The 25,018-nt window shown below is 36.7% G+C and overlaps 3 protein-coding genes across 6 annotated transcripts in view; 1 reads left to right on the top strand and 2 right to left on the bottom strand.

Annotated features, from left to right (window-relative positions):
• Positions 1–16,883, bottom strand: part of dachs (unconventional myosin-IXb-like dachs) — a 35,527-nt gene extending 18,644 nt beyond the window's left edge. Inside the window, exon 1 of one of the 3 annotated variants that reach the window (XM_090155499.1) lies at positions 16,345–16,883. In XM_090155499.1, coding sequence (XP_090011625.1) covers positions 16,345–16,720 — 376 coding nt within the window. In that variant the 5' untranslated portion in view covers positions 16,721–16,883. Of the gene's footprint in view, positions 1–577; positions 1,343–16,344 lie in introns of those variants that run through there. The other 2 variants (XM_090155497.1, XM_090155498.1) reach the window with 2 other exon arrangements.
• Positions 16,884–18,057: 1,174 nt separating this feature from the next.
• Cp110 (Centriolar coiled coil protein 110kDa) lies at positions 18,058–21,275 on the bottom strand. 2 transcript variants are annotated; one of them, XM_090156678.1, is made up of 8 exons: positions 20,945–21,275; positions 19,323–20,885; positions 19,124–19,257; positions 18,931–19,047; positions 18,749–18,859; positions 18,566–18,682; positions 18,375–18,496; positions 18,058–18,310 (listed from the first exon to the last, which is right to left on the bottom strand). In XM_090156678.1, the coding sequence occupies exons 1-8, from the start codon at positions 21,129–21,131 to the stop codon at positions 18,118–18,120; spliced, it is 2,544 nt and encodes an 847-aa protein (XP_090012804.1). In that variant the 5' UTR covers positions 21,132–21,275; the 3' UTR covers positions 18,058–18,117. The 2 variants fall into 2 exon arrangements, with proteins under 2 accessions (XP_090012804.1, XP_090012805.1); XM_090156679.1 differs by having other exon boundaries at positions 18,058–18,307; positions 20,945–21,274.
• A 204-nt stretch (positions 21,276–21,479) lies between these two features.
• Positions 21,480–24,268, top strand: CCT8 (chaperonin containing TCP1 subunit 8). The gene is made up of 12 exons (XM_090155840.1): positions 21,480–21,643; positions 21,864–21,954; positions 22,021–22,232; positions 22,295–22,364; positions 22,424–22,552; positions 22,614–22,675; positions 22,734–23,117; positions 23,182–23,269; positions 23,326–23,513; positions 23,583–23,675; positions 23,741–23,929; positions 24,001–24,268. The coding sequence occupies exons 1-12, from the start codon at positions 21,584–21,586 to the stop codon at positions 24,070–24,072; spliced, it is 1,638 nt and encodes a 545-aa protein (XP_090011966.1). The 5' UTR covers positions 21,480–21,583; the 3' UTR covers positions 24,073–24,268.
• The last annotated feature ends 750 nt before the right edge of the window (positions 24,269–25,018 follow it).

Here is a 25,018-nt window from a genome sequence, read left to right as displayed (position 1 = left end):
GTAAATGCCAGTGAGAAGTTATAAAGAGCCATATCGCCGATTCTACTCCGAAAATATAATGCTCCGCGTGTATTTTGACCCAGAGAGGAACGCGCGGGGCTGGTCTGGCGTCGAGGGCCCATCGAGAGGAGGGACCCTTTGAATTATGGATCGAGTTTTCCGCGAAAAAGAAATCTCTCCCCTCTCATTTGCACAATAATAAAAAATGCCCGGGGTCGGTACGGGATCCACCCCGCGAAAAGGGGACAACCCTGGCCAAGCATCGTCTCACTCCAAAGAGCCTTCATTATGATGGCCCCGAACATTTGTAAGGCTGCTAGCGGCGCTAAAAACGACAGTGAACCATTTTCGAGAAAAAGAAACCCATTTACGGAATGATGGGTACTATTTATTTATAGGATTTTGGCTTAGAGATTAGTTTTACGGGTAAAGGGGGTGTGGTGTGGGTGAGGAGTACCAGACTGTTCGGTCGAAGGCGGGGAGGGGTCTCCCGCTCTTCGTCTACAACGTCTGGAAGCCCTTCGCCAAAAAGAGTACTATCTAGAAAACGGTAAAGTACTTGGAAGTTGGTCTTTACCTTGCAGCTTCCTCTCGGTTTCCCAAAATTTCTGCAGCTCGGTAAAGTACTTGTCCAAGATGAACACTTTAGACAACCCCAAGGTTGTCATAGCCGCGCCGCTCAAAAATGTAAAAAGCGGCTACTTGGGCCCTCGCTTTCGACTTAATCGCCTTATTTACGCGCTTATCCAGTTTCCTTTGGCAGTTATTAAAGGATATCCTTTCATTTTCAAACGGGTGAAAGATATTCAAATATATCGTTCGCGATCTTTCCAAGAAGCAATTACGAACGGAATTTATGTCCAATAACTCGTTGACGAGCCTAAGCCTACTTGACCTCGGTCGTCGAACGACACTTTCGAACGGCCCCAAATAGGCGGCCACCGTTGAGCAATCATTTGACCTTTGGCGGAACAACGCGATTGTTTTCGAGAGTTATCACTTACGAAACCCGACACTTGGCTTAAGAACAGTCAAAAATCAAGGTTAATTAGAAATACGGCGAGAATTTGATACGGCTATCCGCGAACGCGTCGACTCTGTCGAGTCCGAAAGAAAGCGGACGCGAAACTAATAACGTAACTTGGTAAGCCTCGGCTCACCTGGTCGTCTCTCGTTCGCCATTTGACAAGTCGCGGCGTAAAATCAATCCAAACCTCAAATACGGGAGCGTCACGGGACCATCCGACTTAAAAATATTAATCCAGGTACGCGTTTTAGTCCGTAGAATCGCGACAAAACGAAACTTTCAAATTTTATTTGTCGAAAAATTCGGCGTGAAATTCGCGAGGTCTAAAGCGGCGACTGGCAACGAAAAGGTGCTTGTCTGAAAAAGGGAAACGCAGCGCCACACCGGTGCGCCCCCTGGAGTCTACTACTGGTTCGACGACGCCGTAGCGCGGCGGCCCCGGTTTATTCTCTCCGTATAAAATCTCGGAGGAAACTTCTCCTCCCCGTCATATTTAGGAAGGAACCCTCTCTCGAGAATTTTCTTTGAAAATCTCCTCCGTAGTCTCTGGTTCACCGGGGTGGACGCGGGGGCAACTTTTCTTGATGCCAACAAGTGAAGAGATTTTTTTCTCTTACCTATAATAGCCCGCGATCCCCCCGACCGATTCATCCCCCGGCATCAGCCCGTCGAAACTTTGTTATTCCCCCGGCATCCCCTCCGTCTCTCTCTATCCCTCGGCTTCTCTATAATCGAAATCGTATTAAGGGGCCATTCTTAAAATCTCTTCTCAAATGGCTTCTTCTAATGGCGCGTAATTCGAAAGACGCCGAGCCCATCATTTTTCTTAAGCGAGGATAATGCTGTGTTAAAAACAACAACGCGCGCTTAGGATTCAAAGGGATCGCGTTTTTATATACACACTAATAAATTAATATTTCTCTTATATTATCACGCTGAAATAGCGCATTTTTTCAATGGAAACGTAAATTTTTATTTGACTATCGCGGCATCGAATAAAGAATGAGACAAATCTCCAACAACGCGGGTAAGTTAAAATCTTTGGTATTTAACCCTGTTCTTCGTAATAATGGTAAGTCTCGAGTCCTTAGTAGGGCTTCTTTAGAGGACTACGTTCTCGAAAGGCCCCAAATGGTGAAGTAGAACGGGCAGATCAGCCCCCGAAAAGCCGCGTCGTGGTGACCTCCGCCGTAGTTCCACAGAATCCACACGGTCATTTTTCACGCCCCTCCCACCCCTCCTACTCTCTCTCTCTCTCTCTCATTTTGAATCCGTGGCCGTCATTCTTTAAAAATATCTCCCCCTCCCAGCCACCCCTTCTCGAGATAAAGCCCCCCTTCCTCTCCCGCATTTTCAATCTTTAGCTCACCTCAGTAAAAACTTCTGTTTCGGCTTCTTTTTCAAAACTTCAAGCATCAAAGCCCTCCCCTCCCCCACACCGAATCTCCTCTCGGAATCCGTCCACTCCACCCGCCACGGTCTCGAAGGTCGTACCGGCGCGGACTTCACCTCATTGCCACCCTCGATTATACGATCAGGTAATCTCTCTTCGTGACGAGAAACGTCCAAACGGGGAGGGAAATGCCCCTCTCACCACCCACTTTCCTACCTTACGGCTTTTGGAAATATATAAAAGTAGATATATTAAATACCCCCCTTCTTTCTTCGGAGAATGTCTATTCGCTTTTTTGGGGACACGTAATGTAAGCCGAGGGACCATTTGAGTAGCTAGGATTAATACGTAAGTAGTTATCGAGAGACGGTTCACTTTGGTCTACGACAATTAATTTAAACTAGACCCGAAAATTCTCTAAATTCTTCTACTTTGAAGTGGTTATAAGATTAGCTTTTAAAATGCTAAAAAAGAGTTAGAAGAAGATGGAGATAAGGCATTTTAACCAGTTCCAGCAGCCCACCAGATTGGCTTTTTAATTAGAACCGACTTCGGGGTATGTTGAAGGGGAGAAAAGGTCCATTGTCTCTGCGGCAAACGGCGCGAAGACGGGCTCGATGATTAATGCGCTTGGGAGGATTATTTTCCTGAATTTTAAATGCTAAGACGTCAAATATAGATTGTAGATTAATAACAGCGCAAAAAAAAACTCCGCCTGTAAGTGATAGGGACACCGTACAATCGTGGACTCCACAGATACGATCGATTTGTTGCTTCTTAACATAGTCTATATATATAAATAAATAAATTATTCGTAAAATAGAGTTATTGTACCCAAGCACGGTTTTTGGGTATTAATTCGTAAAAAAAAAGAAAATTATATAGTGTTGAAAGTCGGAAAATTTTCCTGAAAATGAACGAGGTCTTTTTTTCTGGAAAATGTAAGGTTTCATTCCATGATTAGTCTAATCAAGAATGTATTTATTAATATTCAGGGAGAATGAATATGTCGAGACTATCGACGGACACGTTGAGGACCTAACCCCGTCACGATAAGGGGGGGGGTCTTATTTTTTGCGTCCTCGCAGCAGCGTTAATCGCGTCGAAAAACGTAATTTTTAAGAACCAATGAGATTGCAGTATTATTTGATTTTATTAGAGCGGGGGAGGATACCGGGGGGGGGGGCAACGGGTGGAATTGGAGAAACGCTAAAAATAATCTCGACATATTCATTCTCCCTGAGTATAAATAAATACATTCTTGGTCTAATATATTGTTTGCAAGTTTAAATAAAACGGCATTTCCGCCTCATTTTTTCGAATCTAAAAGTAAAACTAAACCTCTAGACTAGTTTAAAGTGATTAACAATGTAACACTATTAATGTTTTGTAGTATGTTTACCGATGTTAGACATTTTATATCGATAAAAACATTAAAAACCCTTAAAAAGTAATTTACGTTTCAATTTTTTATTTTTCCGATTTGCGGAATATTTTCCGCTTTTTATTTTTCCGGAAAATTAACAACACTAAGAAAATATAATATATATATAATATCTTATATCAATATAATTTTATCGACTAGTAATCCTAAATAGGGCAAAAAGTTTAATTGTAAGTTTCACTTTCTAATAAAATAAAAAAGCGATGTAAATTTCGGCGCGGGTAACAAGCATTTAGGCTAATATTGGCGGTGGATCAAAAAATAAAAAAGCCATTATGAAACCGCGATAAAGGCAACGTAGAGAGAAAAAACGCGGTGAGGAACCCAATAAACATTTTAACCGAACCGAAGAACCTAATAACGTAATAGCGGTTTTAAATAAAATAAAATTAATGACATCGCGCGCTGTTCGGGTACGAAAAACGGAGGGAGGGCGGCCAAAAAACCAGTAAAGAAGATTTTTCCAGCTTTTTTCCCTTTGTAGTGTTCCGACGAAAGAGATGAAACAATTTTTTTTTAATGTTTATTAGAAGAGCCGGAGATCGCGGAGTGGAGCCATCAATTCAGAAGGTGGAGTAGGAAGGAAGCAATGTAAACAGATTTCCAAGTCGAAAAATCCGGTTTAGAAAAAGCCATCAAAAGACGGTTTTTTCATCTCTCTCCTTCTTTTAGCGCTTTCACCAAAGCGTAGAGATTCATTCGCATCAGTTTCGCGAAATTTGGCGAGATGTAATTGCTCATCAAAACGAGAGTCGTGATTAAGCGGGGAAAGAGATTTGGAAGGGGGAAAAAGTTAATTAAAAGCCCCGTGTTTAACGAGCTAATTTATTTTCTCCGAACATAAACTGATTAAAAACTTTGACAAATGAAAGAGAGAATGTTTTTCCCCTAAATGTATTACGGACCCCTTCTATTCCCTCAATGGAAAGCATTTTCTCTCTGGCCCTACCCGGACCCTCAACTAAGAAATAAATGAGCAAGATACCGCCTCTAATATCTTTCTACGTAATAATAAGGAGGGGAACTGGAAGACGCGAGGTTCAAGCATCCCTGTTTTAGAACCAATATTCCCGTAAGCCTCAAAGGTGAAATTGCTTTTTTAGAAGGTCCATGACTTCCAATTTTTTTATCCTCCCTCTCTCTCTCTCGCTCTCTCTAAATATTAAAATTCTTCTTCTTTCTGTTCACGGGGGCATATTTTAAGATTTTTAACTGACCAGTTTTTGAAATAGCTTCTACGCGTATCCTCGAAACGTGCAATTTATGGGGGATATTTTGACTTAAAAATGTCACGCGTTACGCGATCCTTTGAGCCCGAGCATAAAAAAAAGAGAGATATAGTATTAGAATGGAACGTCTTTCTTAATCCGCAATAGCGTTTATTTCGGAACATTTTGGGACGAAGCGGCCCCGTAGAATGGAGAAAACTTGTCTTCAAATTCTGAGAGGGTGGATGGGATACTTTTATCTTCTTTTTGACCATATCTACGGCTATAATTTTAACGTTAGCCGATAGCTCAGAGCGAGATAGAGAGCCGTAGACTTGACTCGTTCCGTATCCATCCGGGGAAGTACCGAATGAAGCGGAGGGACATCTCCGCGAGCTCTTTTGAAAATCTTTTCAGTCTGCAGGTGTTCTTGGCCCGAGGCTTTTTCACCGGCGCTTTTCACGAAAAGTCGAATTGATTTTCCCCCAATGTCCGCGTTCAAAATTCGACCCGTAAAAAACAACTGGCAGTAAAAATATATATATATATATTCCGGTCGGGAGATAAGGCAGCGTAATGGCGTACAGGTAGTACCGCGCATCCTGGCGCTGGTTTTCTGACCCGAACGAAAGAAGCCCGCGCTTGGCCCCGAGAAAAGATTGATGCAAGTTCCCAGAAAATAAAAAAAATATATTTTTGAATTATAATACCTTATTGATTACAGGCTTCTGCTCGTAAATGCTTATTTAAAAAAACTGGTTAAAATGCCATTAATTCTCTTCTTTCTTTCTCTCTCTCTCTCTCTCTCTCTCTCTCTCTCTCTCTCTCTCTCTCTCTCTCTCTCTCTCTCTCTCTCTCTCTCTCTCTCTCTCTCTCTCTCTCTCGCTCTCTCTCGCTCTCTCTCCTCTATTTTATTCGCGCGAAGATTTATCGCTGTTTTGACATACGACGAGAAATATTTTTCTCCTCGGGATGAAATATCGTCGAGTATTTAATTACGTACTAAAAAAAAAGATGAATGTGAATTATTAAAAGTTCAAAATTATTAGCTATATATTGTCAGTTTTTAGGCCAGTTCAAAAATCGCGCTACTCGGCGATTGGTGGAAATTATGACAAAATCCCCATCCCTAATCCAAAGTCTCGGAGGGGATGAAAAAAAAACATCTTTTAGAATTTCGTGGACCACTATCGCCATCTAGCAGTAAGTTGATGAACAGATATACCCGTAAAAAACCACGACGTGGAGTTTGTGGCGCCATCTCTCAACGAACATTCAAAACAATATCAAGTTTATGCCGATAATAATTCGTCATATTTAAAAAAAAATAAGTTGTGTATAAAAAATTACAAAAGAACAAATATTTAATTTTAACATATATTAAACATAATTAAATATTTTTTAGGTAGCTAAAATATGTAGGTGACGATATACTTAAGTAAAAATAAAGGGCGCGATATTTGAAATAAATAAAATAATGTTCTTACACAAAGAGTTTTTCGGTTCCTTCTTACATTGTATATATTTTTTTATTTCATTTTATAAATATTATATTATATTTTATATTATAATAGGTATATTTAATTTTATTTTATATTAGGTATATTTAATTTTATTTTATATTAGGTATATTTAATTTTATTTTATATTAGGTATATTTAATTTTATTTTATATTAGGTATATTTAATTTAATTTTATATTAGGTATATTTAATTTTATTTTATATTAGGTATATTTAATTTTATTTTATATTAGGTATATTTCATTTTATTTTATATTATATTTAATTTTATTTTATATTAGGTATATTTAATTTTATTTTATATTAGGTATATTTAATTTTATTTTATATTAGGTATATTTAATTTTATTTTATATTAGGTATATTTAATTTTATTTTATATTAGGTATATTTCATTTTATTTTATATTATATTTAATTTTATTTTATATTAGGTATATTTAATTTTATTTTATATTAGGTATATTTAATTTTATTTTATATTAAGTATATTTCATTTTATTTTATATTAAGTATATTTCATTTTATTTTATATTAGGTATATTTCATTTTATTTTATATTAAGTATACTTCATTTTATTTTATATTAAGTATATTTCATTTTATTTTATATTAGGTATATTTCATTTTATTTTATATTAAGTATACTTCATTTTATTTTATATTAGGTATATTTAATTTTATTTTATATTAGGTATATTTTATTTTATTTTATATTAGGTATATTTAATTTTATTTTATATTAGGTATATTTAATTTTATTTTATATTAGGTATATTTAATTTTATTTTATATTAGGTATATTTAATTTTATTTTATATTAGGTATATTTAATTTTATTTTATATTAGGTATATTTAATTTTATTTTATATTAGGTATATTTAATTTTATTTTATATTAGGTATATTTCATTTTATTTTATATTAGGTATATTTCATTTTATTTTATATTATATTTAATTTTATTTTATATTAGGTATATTTCATTTTATTTTATATTAGGTATATTTAATTTTATTTTATATTAAGTATATTTCATTTTATTTTATATTAAGTATATTTCATTTTATTTTATATTAGGTATATTTCATTTTATTTTATATTAAGTATACTTCATTTTATTTTATATTAAGTATATTTCATTTTATTTTATATTAGGTATATTTCATTTTATTTTATATTAAGTATACTTCATTTTATTTTATATTAAGTATATTTCATTTTATTTTATATTAGGTATATTTCATTTCATTTTATATTAGGTATATTTCATTTTATTTTATATTATATTATATTATATTATATTTCATTTTATTTTATTTTATATTAGGTATATTTAATTTTATTTTATATTAGGTATATTTAATTTTATTTTATATTAGGTATATTTAATTTTATTTTATATTAAGTATATTTCATTTTATTTTATATTAGGTATATTTCATTTCATTTTATATTAGGTATATTTCATTTTATTTTATATTATATTATATTTCATCTTATTTTATTTTATATTAGGTATATTTAATTTTATTTTATATTAGGTATATTTCATTTTATTTTATATTAAGTATATTTCATTTTATTTTATATTAGGTATATTTCATTTCATTTTATATTAGGTATATTTCATTTTATTTTATATTATATTATATTTCATCTTATTTTATTTTATATTATATTATATTATATTATATTATATTTTTTTTATATTATATTTTATTTTATATTATATTTCATTTTTTCATTTCATTTTATTTTATTTTATATTAGTTTTAAAGTCAATAAATTGTTTTAAGACTCTATATTACAGCTTGGTGCGTTCCAAACTAACTTATGACATATTGTCTTGGGGCGGTTGCGCTGACTACCTCTCGCTTCCATCGAGGGAGTGCAGAGGAAGTTCATAGAGCTTGCCCACACTTTTTCCCTACAAAAGGAGCCATACGACTATGACCATCTTCTGGGCTGCCTTGGTATGGAACCCCTTCGAAACTTTGTCCGTAAACGTGAAATATTATTTTTATGGCGTTTATTAAAATCCTCTAACCTCCCGGCACTTGTGCCTCTACTAAACTTTCACGTTCCTAGCCATAACAATCGGCAACAAATGACTTTTAATATACCGCCGTTGTTGCGAATGCAACAAACATATAATTCAAATGTAAATAATCTAGATATATTCTCATGTACATACTCTGCTATTATGAATGTTTCATAACTTCATTTTGTAAAACTTCCACGAACTTTATTTTTATAACAAATAGTAACCGATCTTTTAGGTCACTGATGTAAAACTCTTTTTTGTAGTGTACTGCCTTGTAGGTGCTAACCGCACTGTTGTTGTGCACTCTAAATAAAGCTTTCATTTCATTTCATTTCATATTATATTTCATTTTTTCATTTTATTTTATATTATATTATATTATATTACATTTAATTTTTTTTATATTTCATTTCATTTTATTTAATTTCATTTTTTTCTTATTTTATTTTAATTTAATGAAATATATTTTTAAAATGAAAATATTAAGTTTTCAAGCTAACGCGCTCTTTATATAAATAATATTACCATCAGTTAACTAAAAAGTCAACGCAGTTCAAGTTTTGCCGAGAAAAACATGTACTAATACTTGTTTTTGTTACTAAAACCCTTCCATAACATCGAATTATCTTTCCTCAAGTTTTCCCCAGACAAATTTCCTTTTATCTCGTACTTTATTTTTTGTTTTTTCTTCTTCCAAAAGGCGATTATGCTAATGAACTTTTCTTTTACTTTTATCGGCGAAGTATTATAATACTTATACCGGATAAAGATTGCGCGCGGAGGAGGCGGACCAGTTGTAGGGGTCATCGGAGGGTCATTTTGAACCTCACGATCTTCGCCTCTTCTCCCGTAATGAGCCCAAATAAGCGCAGCGTCGATAGCAAACGGTAGAGGTCAAGGTTGAACGAAACCAAAGATATCGCTCCAACGCGCAATTAAATTTTTCTTCCCAAAGAGAGAGAGAGAGAGAGAACAACATATACCGGGCGAATTTATATTAAAACAAGCTTAAGCCCGTAGTTTGAAATTCTATAAACAGGTCTGAAGCGAACGATGTACCGTCCGTATAGGGTACCGTACCCACGCCGAATGAATAGTAAATGTAAAACTTTTATCTTCCTCTCAAAATGGAAATTTCCAGATTTAACCCCCGAACTTTAAAAACCGCCTGTACCAAAATAAATTATAAAAAATTCTTCTCGTCAGAAGACGGATATTACAAGAAGTATTACGCGATATAAAAACCTTAAAAGTTCAATAGAAGAGGGTTTGTTTGTTGGTGTATCTTGAATTGGGCTCTTCGCACCGTGTTCTTCGAGTGTATCAGCGTTTAAAAATAAATTTCCCCGACTAGAGCGATCATCTCCGAAAATTATGGAATACGTAAATAAATTAGTTACTATATGGCCTCGCTGCTTTCAGTCAAAAGCGTACATTGAGTGAGATCTAAATCGCGTAATGTAGTAAGAAATCTTTACTATCCGTAACAAAGTTTTGAAGTTGAATATTACGAAAATGAGATAATAAAGGAGGAACGATTAATCATAATTATTTACGGGGTCAAAATAATTTCTTGGGTGAGCGACTCGCCAATCTCTCAGAAATCCGTCAACCGCGGATCGCGTTTACTGGGAAAGTACGGACTTAGACTCAAATATAATTTTTTTTCGCTGTTTATTACGCGTTTATAATATATTTAATATTTGCTTTCTCGCTCGATCAACCTCGGATATTAAATCTGGTAGACCATGTTTATAAACAAGCCGCCCATAAAAAAAGGAAGCGTAAAAATCGACGAAACCAAAATTAATTTATTAATTTAATTCCATCCGTGATATTAAAATTTACGGCGTCGTAGAGAATTCGTTTCATACCGGATTTTCGACGTTCGACGATAAAAAAAAACCACGACTCTGTTGAGAAGTAGAGGATCATTGATAGAAGCGGCAGAGAGGCAAAATACCTACCGCGAAGGCTTCGTATTATATCCAGGCGATAAGACGCTTTTTTATATTTATTTCCCAAAACTCGAGCGCCTATGTTATCTAAATGGGTTTTTAAATCCACGCTAAAATTTGAGTAGCGAGTGGAGGGAGAAAGACGTCAGAGAAACCGCCGCAGACACAAAAGTTAAAGAATGATATCACCCGGGCTTCTTTTCTGGCGATTTCAATCTCTTTATCCGGGCGAGCGGTAGACCCCCGAACGCGACCCCGTATTCAATTCCTTCTTTTGAAAGATGAAAAATGTCCACCGATCTGACATCAATAAGTTAGTTTCTGCTCTCCATTTTATACAGTGTTTGTACTGATTTCAACAAAGTAATAACGGGCAAAGTATAAGGTGGGGTGGCGGAGTGGTTAGCACTTTCGCCTCGTAGCGAGAGGAGCTGGGTTCGATCCGAGCTTGTGGCACTGGGTGAAAACTCGGAACAACTCCTTCCGCGTTGAGTTTGCAAGTTCTCTCCCCACTGGTTTAAGGGGTTTTCCCCCGAGCTCTTCGGTTTCCCCTTCCATAAAAACTTGTTGAGGTTAACGGTAATAGTTAGTGTAGGGAGCTGTTGGCTCGATCGCGTGGCATGCGGGGCTTGCCACCACCCTCCTACGCATTGTAACCCGGCCACCTGAATTAAAGGCTTTAAATGTCGCTTGATGACTAAAGCCCCATTTTCATGCTCGCTGGTAGCGGATAAAAATCGTCAAAATTCGCTTCCGCCACTCGCAAGCGTGAAAATAAAGCTAAAATATCGGTTTGAAACAGATCGACGCGGAAAGTGAAAAAGTGTATAGCTGAAGCGGATTTTGACGATTATACCCGCTACCAGCGAGCATGAAAATGGGGCTTTAGGCCTAAGGTGGTGCATTGGGTATTAGCCTAGCTGATTATTATTATTATTATTAAAGTTTGAAATTGGTACCGAATATTCTGGCCTAAATATGAACTAAGCCTTTAAATTTATTTCCCAATAAACCATCCACCCCCATCCTAGCCCCGGCTAAACTTATATTTCACGGTTAAAAGTGGCGGATCCATATTTTCGGATTCTAGATTACGCGGGTAGTATCCCTAAATACGTGGATGTATATAAAAAACTAAAGCTTCAAGTCACGATTGTAGTCGCGTCTTTGGATGGAAAACTGCTGGTACTTAAACGCGGTAAGATATAACGTCACTTGATAATACTATCAAAAGGCAAGCGCTACGAATAGTCTACGAAATACTTTATTTACTCCGTCGAGTAAACCCTCTATTGACTAGACTTAATGGTAGCGCGCTAGAGATTCGTGTAAATCTAATTCTAGAAAAGAATAGACGCGGTTCGGAAAACGATATGAAAAATTGGGGGGTCAATCCTCGAGGCCAACGAGAAGAGAACGCTATGCGGCGAACGGAGCGATTTTCGGATTGGGTTTCCATAATACGATTTTAAAATTTCGGACGAGCAAATCGAGTTTTCACGATTCTCGTGACGGATCCGGATAAATTTGACCAAAGACGCGGACGGCGCCCCATTAAAAGAGTTGAGAAATAAATTTTACAGTTCCGAGTATATTCGGAAAAAGGCTTTCGTGATTATAGGGCCGTCGCTGACTTTTGATTTTCTTAAAAAATAATCCGTAATACGAGGAAAATTAATAGCTTTTGAATAGCTAACAGGGCGTTTAAAAAACGAATCCAGCGGAATAAAAAAGCCAACCCAAAAATCACGATTAAGACATTGCGCTCGTTAATACCCTCGTAATACCAACCGGGGTTAATTGAATGGTTAAAATTTCGGATCGAAATAAAAAAAATCTTTATGGGCAATCCCTTTTCTACTTAATAGGCGATAAGCTGAAAATCTCAACAACGCTGAAGAACGGTGAGAGTACCCGGGGATGAAGCGTCAACTAACCCCTTTACTTCAGTATTATAAGTGATGAAACGCTTTCTCGGCATCCCCGAAGTACGCTGGCTATTTAAACAAGGGAGAGAGAGCGAGAGAGAATGAAACAGAAAAGAGAGAGAGAGAGAGGGATCAGGCGGAGGAGAAGGTCATTTTTGGCTTGTTTTGGCTTCGTGACTCCCAACGTGTTGGAATGCGGGAATGAGGGAAAATCCACCACCCACTCACGAATAGCCGATAATGCTCACGGGGGAGCCCTCATCACCTTGGATAAGTACGATCGCCCCCCCCCCTCCTCTTCTAATCTGTCCACGACGTGATTGGGTAACAGGGCCCTCGATGATGCGCTCTATTCTTCTGTATTTATATCGATACACGGCGCGCGAAAAGAAAGGAGGGGATGGTGGGCCCACTCACGAAGAGCGGACCGTCGACAGCCTTCTCCCAAAAAAATCGTTACGAGCTTGTTTACGTTACCCCATCGCGAGCTTGACCCCGCTTCGAGTTAATATAATAGGCCTACATTGTCGACGAACAAAAAAATACGCGCCACGATTTAGAGAGCACGCTGAACGCCTATATTTGGTATTCATTTAATGTCGATGCTGGAATTTGCTTAGGGACTTGATTTATTGCCGTGGAAATAATAACCAATATGAGTTTTTAAATAAAATAAACCTAGGTTGTAAATATAGAATCTCTTCGTGGTCTATAAAGGGAAATTATTCAGATAGGCACGCTTCCGAAATAAGTACCTAAAGAATATTCAGGCCACCTGAATTTATTTATTTACTTACTCGAATTATCTACTATCTGAATTTGTTATTTAATAAATAAATAAATATTAGTCTATTCACTCTCGAATCTAGTCTGGGGATCTAGCGAAATATCGAGCTTAGCCAAGTTCCCACTCAGAGGCGTTCGAACAGAAGGGAGGGCTGAGGGGCCCGTCGATTTTATAGTAGGTAATTTTGTTTTCCAAAAATATGATCCTGATTGATGAAAAAGTATTTGCAACACTCAATAGTCATTACGTAGAGTACGAAATTTTTAAAACCCTCTACTACAGACATCTATATTTTTTAGAATATACGCGTATACAGGGTGTTTCAAAAGGTTATGCAAAATGTTAAGGAGTTTTACGGGGTGAGTTGAGAAGTATGCCGGTTTTTGTCATATTTTCCTACGATGAGTTAAAAGAGCGCCAGAGAGCTTCAAAGTGTAGCCTACTAGCCCCTGGAAGTAGGCTGCGACAAGCGCTAAACCAAGCAGCAGGGAAACTCGAGCATTAAGGTTTGGGTTCGTGTGATAGGTATAACAGTGGCGTAGCCAGGGGGGGCACAGGGGGCACATGCCCCCCGTAACGTATGGTCATACGTACAAATATTTTTATTTTTTTACTTTTTTTTCAATGGTGTGCCCCCCCCCCCCCGAAACAAAATCCTGGCTACGCCACTGAGGTATAAAAGGACTTTGTAAACAAATCGAGGTAACCAGCGTAAAAAAGTAAACTTAAACAGTATTTAAAGTCCCTGCTGCTTGGTTTTGCGCTTGTTGCAACCAGATTATCTTTGTTGCAACCTACTTCCAGGGGCTAGTAGGCCACACTTTGAAGCTCTCTGGCGCTCTTTTAACTCATCGTAGGAAAATGAGGAAAAACAGGCATACTTCTCAACTCACCCCCTACAACTCCTTAAAATTTTTCCATAATCTTTTGAAACACCCTGTATATTGGTACTATAGAGCCTACGTTCCACCCCCCCCCCCCCAGTCACAAAATACTCGCGACACCGCTATTCCCACTTCGCGACTCTTTGTCGGTCAACTTTTCTAGCATCATTTTTGTTCCTCAAGTGAATTTTATAATTTAAAAACCAAAAATTAAAAAAGCGTGGTGCGAACTTGTCCTTAGTCTAAGTTAGTATATTCTGGTCAGCAGAAACAATTTCGGAAAAGGGACGCTACCCATACGTTTCGCAATGCCAAAAACTTCTTGAGTTAAGCCCGAGACAAAAGACAAAACAATAGTCCTTTATAGTAGTAGTTTTACTATGGCTATTTAAAAAGGAAGCTATATTTCAGTGGGGGAAAATTTACGACCTCCCGATGCTAAATTTAAAAATCTAGATTCGAGGGTAATTTGTAAAGAACGGCGCGGTAGAACACAGACACGTTTAGAAGTGGCCGCTCCTCTTCCGATTGAATATATAAAATATTGTAAGCCATGTCGTGCGTGGAAAACGCGCTTTTAAAAAGATCGAGTCCTATACGTGTATACGTGGGAAAGAATCCGAACAAATAGCTCCAAAAACAAGAGCCTGTAAGAAAAAGTGCCGGGATCTGTATGGGGAAAAAGTCTATGACCTCGCCTAAAAGATTCGCGATACCGTAGCAAAAATTTCCAGTTGGCAGATCGAGAAAAACTAATCGAAATTGACATTTTTCTTTTCGAGTCGCCTAGTCGCTCCTACCACGTAAAAACTTATTTTATTTCAAAAGATGCCAGAAAAATTACGTCGCGAATAATAGTTTAAGAACCACGCAAATTCAACGGAGCGTTAAAGCTTAAACCAAACCCAGGATGTACCGCCGTTCCTATTTAATCGGAGTGAAATTGCGGGAGCTCCGACGCGCTATATTTGGTAATTTTCTTCGGTGGATAGGACAGCGAAACAATTTCCCATTGTCTCGTAGGACGGAAAATAATAATAAGACAATAATGAAGGTACCTAATTGCGATTTCGCGGAAATCAGTTTGTCTCCAGTCGCCAGTCACTTCTCGGGGTGTCATTAGTTTTCTCTTAGCCTTCGAAATTTTTTAACGTCGGTAATTTGAAAGTTTCTTCCTTTTCCCCACCCTGGGCTAATTAATGGGTAGTTTTTGGAGCACGTGATCTTGTTAAGGAGTTATTAATTGCCATTATAAGAAACCGGCTCGAACTAATTAGTAATAACGGGACTGCGAGACGAGTTTGTATAGCCTTGTGTAAATTCTAATGAGAATTGATCCTCGAATTCCCGGGGATCAGGCAGCCCAGAATATGATATTATTATTAAAAAAAATGGAATTCCCTTTTCTACCAAGAAATACGAAGACTTTACTCGTCCCCTGCCTATGTCTAAATTGTTGCCTCGAAGAATGCCAACACTAGTGTCAAATGTGGCGCCACATCACGCCTTACTATTCTCGGAGGGTTTAGTATAGCGTAAATAAAAAATACTCCGCTCCCACGTACAAATTCGGCGACTGCCACGGTTATCCGCGTCCAGTTATATATGGCAGAGGCTAAATTTATCAATTTTAAATAGCGTTTTCAATTTAATTTTAAATGACATCTTAATAGCCGCCAGCTATAGGGCCTCATACTCAATCCCCCTACGCGAAAAAAATATAGAAGGCTTTGGATACGGCAATAGGGGGCTTACATATCATGACGAATGAAAAATGTTTCGATTAGAGATAAATCAAGACAAAACGGATTTTCACGTCGAATAAGGGCCAGGGGAGAGAGATAAAACCAATCGCGTATTTCTTAAGCCGGCAAAAACTACGGTTCCTTTAATTTAACGAAAAAATATATAACTGGGTTTCGCGTTCCTCGCTAAAGAAGCCCGAATTCCGACGATGGGATCACGCTATTTGGGTTTCTAGTTTTGAATCTCGTCGTAGAGGACATAGCGAGAGAGATAAAAAAAAACCCCACGCGAGCCATACCTTAATCAAATCTTCTTGTCAAAAGAACCACACGCGATGTTCGGGACTGATAAACATTTGGTAGGCCTATGTTATTTTGGTCGCCAAATGAAATGGTCCTACCGTGTCTCGCCGCTTGTAGTCTACGAGGTGTTGACTCGGCGATTGGCAGCAGCGCATTCCTGAAGGGCAGAAGGCTTTTGCTGTCTCTTTTGGAAAGTTGACCTACCGGCAACACTCGCGGGTCGCGGTACTGGGCCAAGGCTGCGCGCCGGAGTTTCAGTTGCGCGATAGCCCTTAAATTGGCTTCAATAACGCGCACTTCTCGCTCGTAGGCTAATCTTCTCAACTCGGCGGTTCTGTCGTAAAATTCCTCTTCTTCGGACGCGTAATCGTCGGACGATTCGGAAGAAATGGTCGAAACTCGGGCGACACGATATCGTCGCCATCTTTGCAAGTCCTCGTACTGTTGATCTGGCAGAATTACCGAATCACACATTTTTTTCTTACTCTCTTTAGCTTCGGAATCCCGCTCTTCGCTAAACGTTTTTTTTTTCTTAACTTCTTTTTTCTTCTCTTTCAATAATTTATTGAAAGCGAGGATTTGGGGAAAAAAGATTCGCGGCGGGGTTTCCGACCGTAAAAGTCATCTGAACGCTGGATAGCGGCTACGCTACATCTCGAATCGAAAAAAACTACTTTTGGCATCGTCTGCTTACTATGCACGTGCCGGATCAAACTTAAAAGAACGCGTTATTGAAAAAGCGCGGACTAAAAACGGACCAATCGCGGAGCCAGATTCCCTTAAAGGAGGCGCTCTTTTTCGGAACCTTTTTCTCGGGGGACGCGAAAATGTAAGCGCGCGTTTTTCGAGCACGATTATTATGAATGCGCCCGGGGTCGTAATTTCTCTCTCTCTCTCTCTCTCTGCACCCGCCTTCACCGAGGAGAGGAGAGAGACCGTTTCTTCCGATAAAGTTCGCCGGTTCGTGACTTACGAGATGATAGGAATTCTCTTTAATGCGGACCCTAACATAAAGATACACATATTTTTTGCTTTATCACTCCCGAGTTTCTCAGCCATCCTCGGCGTGATTGCGCAGCCGTGACGGAATAAAAAGTGTGGGTGGGGGCGGGTGGAAAAGGTGTTTGCTCTCCTCGCAGGCTGACAGAGATCCCCCCTTTCCACTAATTTATCAAAAGGTTACGCCAAAGATTCTCTTTATTATCAAAACTCGAATTAATTGTATATCGAAATGACTTCATCAAGGTGGTGCCTTGGTTATTAGCATAGCTGATTATTATTACTTACGAAGATGAAAACATTTGTATCTTAAGCCCAGGCTATACTTTAGTTTTTCGGACTAATTTATGGCTTTCCGTATCACAACCAAGTTGGTTAATACAGATATATTTCAATATTTATTTTGGATAAACAAATTTCAACATAATTTTGAATATTACCCAATTGATTTGGTTTCTGGAAATATTACGCGTACGGTTCAGACGAATGTCTTTTATTAGTATAATTATGCAAATACTAATCTTCACGAGCGCCTAGAAGCAGACTTCACCCTGAACACCAATGACCGATTTTTCCGTGATTCATAGATTGGTACCTTAGCGCCATCTATTAACAAATCCTAAAACAACAATAAATCCTTTTCTTATTAAAAAGCCAAACAAAGAAAAGAAAATGCGCCCCCTTCAAGTTTTAATTTTTTTCTTCATCTTCATGATAGTGCTTAAGCTGCCAGTGGCTGCTAACGAGTGTTCAGTATGGTTTTGTAGGTGGGTAAGGAAAAGTGAATGCACGATTAGAATGGCAATAAACAGTTTTCAAAGGAACAATATTTTATTTTTAAAAGCATGTTAAAATATAAAATGGAACAGTATTTAAAAAAATGAAGGAGATCTGTGGTCATATGACATAGCTTTGGCTTCTTTTTGAGGCGTGCGCCGGGAAAAACTGGGATAAAATGATGGGGATGACAGTTTTGGGGAATGTTGAGTTGTTACACCGCTTGATATACTTGATCGACATATTCTGCGAGTCAGCTGCTTAGGGGAAGCTGAAGATGAAGTTCTACTGTTTCAAACCAATTTAAATTATAGATTTAAACTATTTTATGGTAATTGTCGTTAGGTATTACCTTTTGGGTCTACCACACATAGACTCGACTTTTCGTTTCTGAATCTTTGAAAATGTGCTTCCTCTGATCTGAGATGGAGTCAATGACTGCGTTCTTGTTAATTTTATTCCCCTTTTTGGTACCTTGAAAGAACCGCCAAAAATCATGATAAATTAAAAACCTAGACTTAAAGATAATAATTTCATATTTACTTCAACTTTGGGTTTCGGATTTTTTCTCATCTCCCTGGATTGAGCGATTAAAGCCATTTGTTCTTTAATTGTGCTTCCAAAAAATATATCACTAAATTCATGGCAGGCTGAATTTAACTAAACCATTAAAAAGGTTTTTTAAGAATTTCACATAAATTAAAAGAGTTATCCAGCGATACATACTTGGTTTAAAAGTCTTTTGGATAACTGAACATCTTGACTTAGCGCATCTCTAGACATGGGAGGATGACTATCTAAATCTGCATGAATTTGTAAGGCAGTTGATGTTGTATCCTGAAAAATCAAGAAAATAAAACATGTTAATTGAATGTTAAACATGTGCGAAATAAATTTATCTAATTAACCTGAATAGTTTTTATAATGCTCTGTACTTTATGGGTTTTCATTAAACGTCTGGTCAAAAACCCTTTTACAATAGCTGATACTTGATCAAATTTGGGTTTCATTCCGGGTTCCAATGCCTTTAGTGACGTTTTAAAAATATATAATAATATTCTATCTTTCTAAGTCCATAATAAATGAAATATAGTAAATTACTTTATCAGGAATTATAATTTCATTGGGGGAATTTTTAATCCGCGAGAAAAGATTTCTTTGTGGAAAACTGTTGATATTTAAAGCTTGAATAACCGTTTTCACGCTACTTGAAGAAGAGTCAGATCCAGTGATATCTGTAAAAAATTAAAATGAATAAACTCAAAACAATTTAGAAGGAATATAAAGCATTACACTTTACCAAAATCTTGAACTTGTTCTTCCAGAACTTCTTGATTTAAGGGAGTTTTTAAGATATTACCGTTACTTTCTGTTTCTTGGTTGTTCATTGAAAATTTAAATTTTGAATCCAAAAGCAACGTTGGTTGGGTAAAGCTACTAGCTTCTGCTTTAAATTTCTGCATAAATCTTTCCATTTCATTTTTAATCTTCTTTTCTAGCTCAATACTTTGCAATTCAAACATGTATCGCATCCATTCACTGTTTTCTTTCTTTTGAACTTCTAGCTGTTGCGTCAGAAGATATATACAACGCTCCTGTTCTATTAATTTATCCTTCATGGCTTCCATTTCCAGAGCACGAAGTCTGTTTTCTTCCAACACCAATCGCAGTTTTTTTATTTCATCATGCTGATGAGATATTTGAATTTGAAACCAATTATTTGAAGCAATTTCCTCCTGATCCTTGTTTTGGGAATGATTCCCAGATTTTGGTTCAATTGAAACCGAATCAACACTTTCACTATTCAATTCAACTTCTTTATCCGCAACTTGCTTGAATAGTTCACCAGATTCATTCGCTTCCTTGAAATTATCAAGGAAATTCTTGAATTTCTCTTGCTTTATCAACAAATTATTCACATCTGTTTCACTGATTTGGAATGAAAATGTAGGTTTGGTCAAATTGTTTGCTTTTACATTTTCCGTATCTTCAGTTTCAATAATTGATGAAAGTCTTGAAAAGTTTCTATTCTCTTCAGTGCTCTTCACCACATTAACTTCAGGAAAATAAGAATAGTTTATGGCAGTCAAATCTTTAAAAAAAGTATCTGATTTTGTGTATTGTTTGGCGGGCAATTTTACTTCAACTTCGTCATCCTTTGCCACACTTATTCCAAAAAAGGAAGGAGTGCTTGTGCCACTCAAATCTTTAAAAAATGTATCAGATTCACTATACTGTTTCGTTACATTGAGAACTGGTATTGGTAATTCTTCAAGAGAAGGCACATTAGCTTGCGTCTGGCCTGATCTAGAATTGACCAATGGTGGGTTCATCATTTTGTCTTGAGTGCTTTTCATCTCGGATAAGGAAAATATTAAGCTTTTGCTCACTGGTACACGAGTCTTTGGATTTCTCATATTTGTGCCAGAATCTTTCAAAGATGTATCGCTTTTATCAGAACCTGGACTCGGTTCTAAGCCAATTCTTTGTTCCTTCAAAGCATCCAACAACAAGGGTGATGGGCATTCCAGAGTAAAAGACTTACTACGACTAAGCAATTGCTTGGGATTGTTGTCAGCAGAGATTATCATATTACTGGAATCTTTCAAAACAATTTGCATTGAAATGTCATTATTATTTTTAATCATTCTTTCTTCTTCATCAGAACTTATAGAAATCACAGTTACATCATCAAGTTTAGAGTCACTTGAATCTTCTGAATCATGAACACTTGACGAAACTAATGTTTCAGCACCAAGAGCCATATACGGGGCTAAATCCGTGCTTAAAGAAACTGTATCCAATGGTGTGGTGCAGCTTGATTCAGTTTCTTCTTCAGACTGTTGCAAGTGCTCTTCCAAATCTGAATATCAATATTATTATCAATTTTATCACCATAAAAAATAAATTTGAAAAGAATACTTGTGTTGGAGTTATTTCTTCGCTTAGAATTGAAATAATCTAAATTCATTTTTTTAATAGCCCAGTTGTTGTCAGACACAATTTCAAGCCTTTCTTTGACAAAAGCTTGCGGGCATTTTAAACTTGGCGTAAAAAGCAAAGCATCCCATTTAGGACTTTCAGTTTCATCTAAACTTTCCTCGTTCATTTTAACGGAATATTTAACAAATCAAGTAGCTCACTGAATTTAATTATTGGAAAATTAGATTATAAACCCCGACGTTAAAAATTACTACTATACTAAAAATTAATTGCTAAAAAACAAAATGCTTGTAATGTTTGAGACACCCCAACCGTCGTGAACCGTAGTTACCGTACCCGTTATTTTTTCAAAATTAGTATTTCTGTCCCTAGATGGAGGCACTTCGTACACTCTTTATAAGATTACTAATATAGCTTGTCTACATAATAAAGAAATTACTAAACAAACTGTAGGTTTATCTTTGCTGTCAAGAGATATTGTAGTTAAGGTAAAAATCCATATAGGGAATCCATTCGCTCACTCATTCGTGCTGAGTGACGCAAAGTCTCTGATTCTCGTGCCGCTGACATTTTGTACATTCAAAATTCAAATTAATTTAATTATTAACTTAAATAATTATGGCTCTACACGTACCGAAAGCTCCTGGGTTTTCCCAAATGTTAAAAGATGGTGCACAAGTAAGTCAAATAATTTAAGGTTAAGTATTAAAGAGTAAATTGAAATTACGCTTATCATCCTACACAAAGTCCTGCCCTTTTCAAATTTTAAGCCTTTGTTTCACGTGTTTGGTAAAGTGAAATAAGGGTTGGGCTTCCTAGCATAAAATAATATTTATTTGATGCAAATTGTTACTCTTCAAATATATACCTCAATGTTTTGTGATATTTATCCGATTAGCATTACCATGGACTTGATGAAGCGGTGTTTAGAAATTTAGAGGCGTGTGCAGAGCTGGCGCAAACTGTTCGTACAGCTTATGGACCACATGGTAATACAAGGTCAATACAATTTTTTATAGTTCACTTAAATGAATAACAATTTATTTTCATTATAGGCATGAACAAAATGATTATAAATCATTTAGAAAAGTTGTTTGTCACAAGTGATGCTGCAACTATTATCAAAGAACTCGAGGTTCAACACCCAGCAGCCAAAATGATTGTTTTGGCATCTCAGATGCAAGAACAAGAAGTTGGAGATGGGACTAATTTAGTCGTTATTCTAGCTGGAACTTTGCTTGAAAAGGCCGAAGAGTTAATACGAATGGTATTAGTACAGGTTGATCGTTGATAGTTTAAATTTAACCAAATGACTGTATTATTTTTAAGGGTCTTACACCATTTGAAGTTAGTGAAGGCTATGAATTAGCAATGAATAAGGCTTTGGAAATTTTGCCAAGTATGAGCTTACACTTTTCAATAGTAAATTTTAACATCTTACACAAAACTTCTACACAGATTTGACTTGCGCCGAAGTAAAGGATTATAGGAATCTCCAGGAAGCTGTTAAAGGCATAAAATCTTCAATAGTTAGCAAACAATTTGGCAGAGAAGATTTTTTAGCACCATTAATTGCTAAAGCTTGCAGTATGTTGCGAGGAGTTGTTTTTTCTAATGAACATTGTATTAACAATGTCTATTTTCATAGTATCCATTCTCCCTGAAAAAACTACTTTCAACGTTGATAATGTTAGAGTCTGCAAAATTTTGGTTAGACATCCACCCTGGTGCAATTATCAAACATATTTTAATACAATTTTACTCTAAGGGCTCTGGTGTATTAAATTCTGAAGTTGTGAATGGGATGGTTTTCAAACGTCTTGTAGAAGGAGATTTCACTAGCAGTGAGACTGCCAAAATAGCTGTTTACACATGCCCAGTCGATTCTATGCAAACTGAAACTAAAGGAACAGTTTTAATAAAAAGCGCCCAAGAACTTCATGATTATACTCGGGGAGAAGAAACTTACCTCGAAAGTCAAATCAAAGCCATTGCGGATTCTGGCGCCAAAGTGGTAGTTTCGGGAGGAAAATATGGAGATATGGCCCTTCATTATTGTAACAAATACGGGCTCATGGCTGTACGATTAATGTCCAAATTTGATTTAAGGAGAGTTTGCAGAGTCGTCGGTGCGACTGCTCTACCTAGATTGGTAATTGTCACTATGATTTTTATTTTAAAAATTGTATACTTTTTGCAATGGACATTTATTTTAGACACCACCTACTAAAGAAGAATTAGGATTTTGTGATAAAGTTTATATTGATGAAATTGGAGACACTGCAGTTGTTATATTTAAGCAAGGTTAGATTGTCACTGTTGCCCTTCTTAATTTTGAATTAATATTTTTATACTTTTAGAGAGTAGTGACTCGCGTATTTCAACTATAGTGATTCGAGGCTCAACTGATAATCTCATGGATGATATTGAAAGGGCAGTTGATGATGGTGTAAATAATTTCAAAGCCCTGACCAAGGATGGGAGATTAGTTCCTGGAGGAGGAGCCATTGAAATTGAGTTAGCCAAACAAATTACTTCTTATGGAGAGGTAAATTTCAGTAATTTTATTTCAATCATTTTCATTTCTTTATATAAAACTTCAATTTACTTTTTAAAGACATTACCAGGCCTTGAACAATATTCTGTAACTAAGTTTGCAGAGGCATTAGAAGCTGTACCGAAAGCATTAGCTGAAAACTCTGGAGCTAAAGTAATGCATTTGAGTTTCAATTTTCTTTTACAAAAAGTATGGAATTAATTTTGATTAATCATTAGGGTACCGAAATAGTATCCCAGCTCTATGCAGCGCATCAGGAAGGACAAAAGAATGCTTGTTACAATGTGGAACAGGGTGGAAGCATCAAAGATGCGGTAGAAGATGGCATCTTTGACCTTTATTTAACCAAGTATTGGGCTATGAAACTAGCAACAAATGCTGCTTGTACTGTTTTAAAAGTTGATCAAGTAAATGCTTTGAATCATACCGTTTTAATTTTTTTTATTTGTTATTTAAATTGGTAACTCATTATTTTTAGATTATTATGGCTAAGGCTGCTGGAGGCCCAAAAGTTGGTCAACAACAGAAGACTTTTGAGGATGATGATTGAAAAATTATAATTTATAAAAAATAAAGCTAACAAAAACTAACATAATCGTAATTTTTTTTACAAATCACATAAAATATATGGATTTTGTCGTAAATCAGTCTTAAAAAAATATTCAGCTACTCCGCCACCTTTTGTTTTTTGTTAATTTTTTCATTTGGAAACTTTTACTGTTTTCTTGTTCATAACATTTTTAATAAAATGCTTCCATTAAAGTTTGCTATTTTTATTGGAAGTAAAATGTTGTTCTCACTTTTTTATACAATTGTTAAGCTAGGATTTTGAAAGAGGGAAGCACAGCTTCCCTTCTCCAAGCTAGGAGCAGCAAACACAAAGAGAACGCAGCTAGCCTTAAAACACGCTAACGCATTGTTTTGTAGGAATTTCATTGGACGAGCCTTTACGCTGAACATTTTTCAATTACGGAATTTCCCCTTCGGACAGCAGCAGGCGCTAAAATCCACGACTTTTGACGGGTTGTGGAACTTGTGGGGTGCTGTGTTTCACAGTGTTTGTTGCTCCTAGCATTAAGTAACTTTCGCTGACTTACCAACTGGAGAAACTGGTTTTCTAAGGAACAGTCCCGGACATTGGTTTTTCAAATGTTTCAAAAACCGTTCACAGTAGAAAGTCGAATGATACCTGATATTTAAAATTTTTAAATATTGAATAAGTATAAACCGAAACATCACCTTTTCAACCAATAGAGGCTGCGTTCAGTAAGAGTAATCGGACCTATGCATTTCGCCAACCATTTTTTTTACGGCGTTGGCGTAATGAGCAGTTGTAGAAATGAGTCACCCATTTCCCCAGCTCGCAAACCCTAAGCATTTCCCCAACCGAGCATTTCGCCAACCAATTTTTTCACGAAGTTGACGTAATGATGAGCAGTTGGGGAAATGAGTAGCCCATTCCCCCAACTCGCAAGAGCCTATGCATTTCGCCAACC

This window comes from Leiobunum rupestre, chromosome 8 (assembly GCF_980474605.1).
Source record: "Leiobunum rupestre chromosome 8, qqLeiRupe1.1.hap1, whole genome shotgun sequence".
In the NCBI taxonomy this organism is placed as follows: Eukaryota; Metazoa; Arthropoda; class Arachnida; order Opiliones; family Sclerosomatidae; genus Leiobunum; species Leiobunum rupestre.
This window is presented reverse-complemented; position numbering and strand designations above follow the sequence as displayed.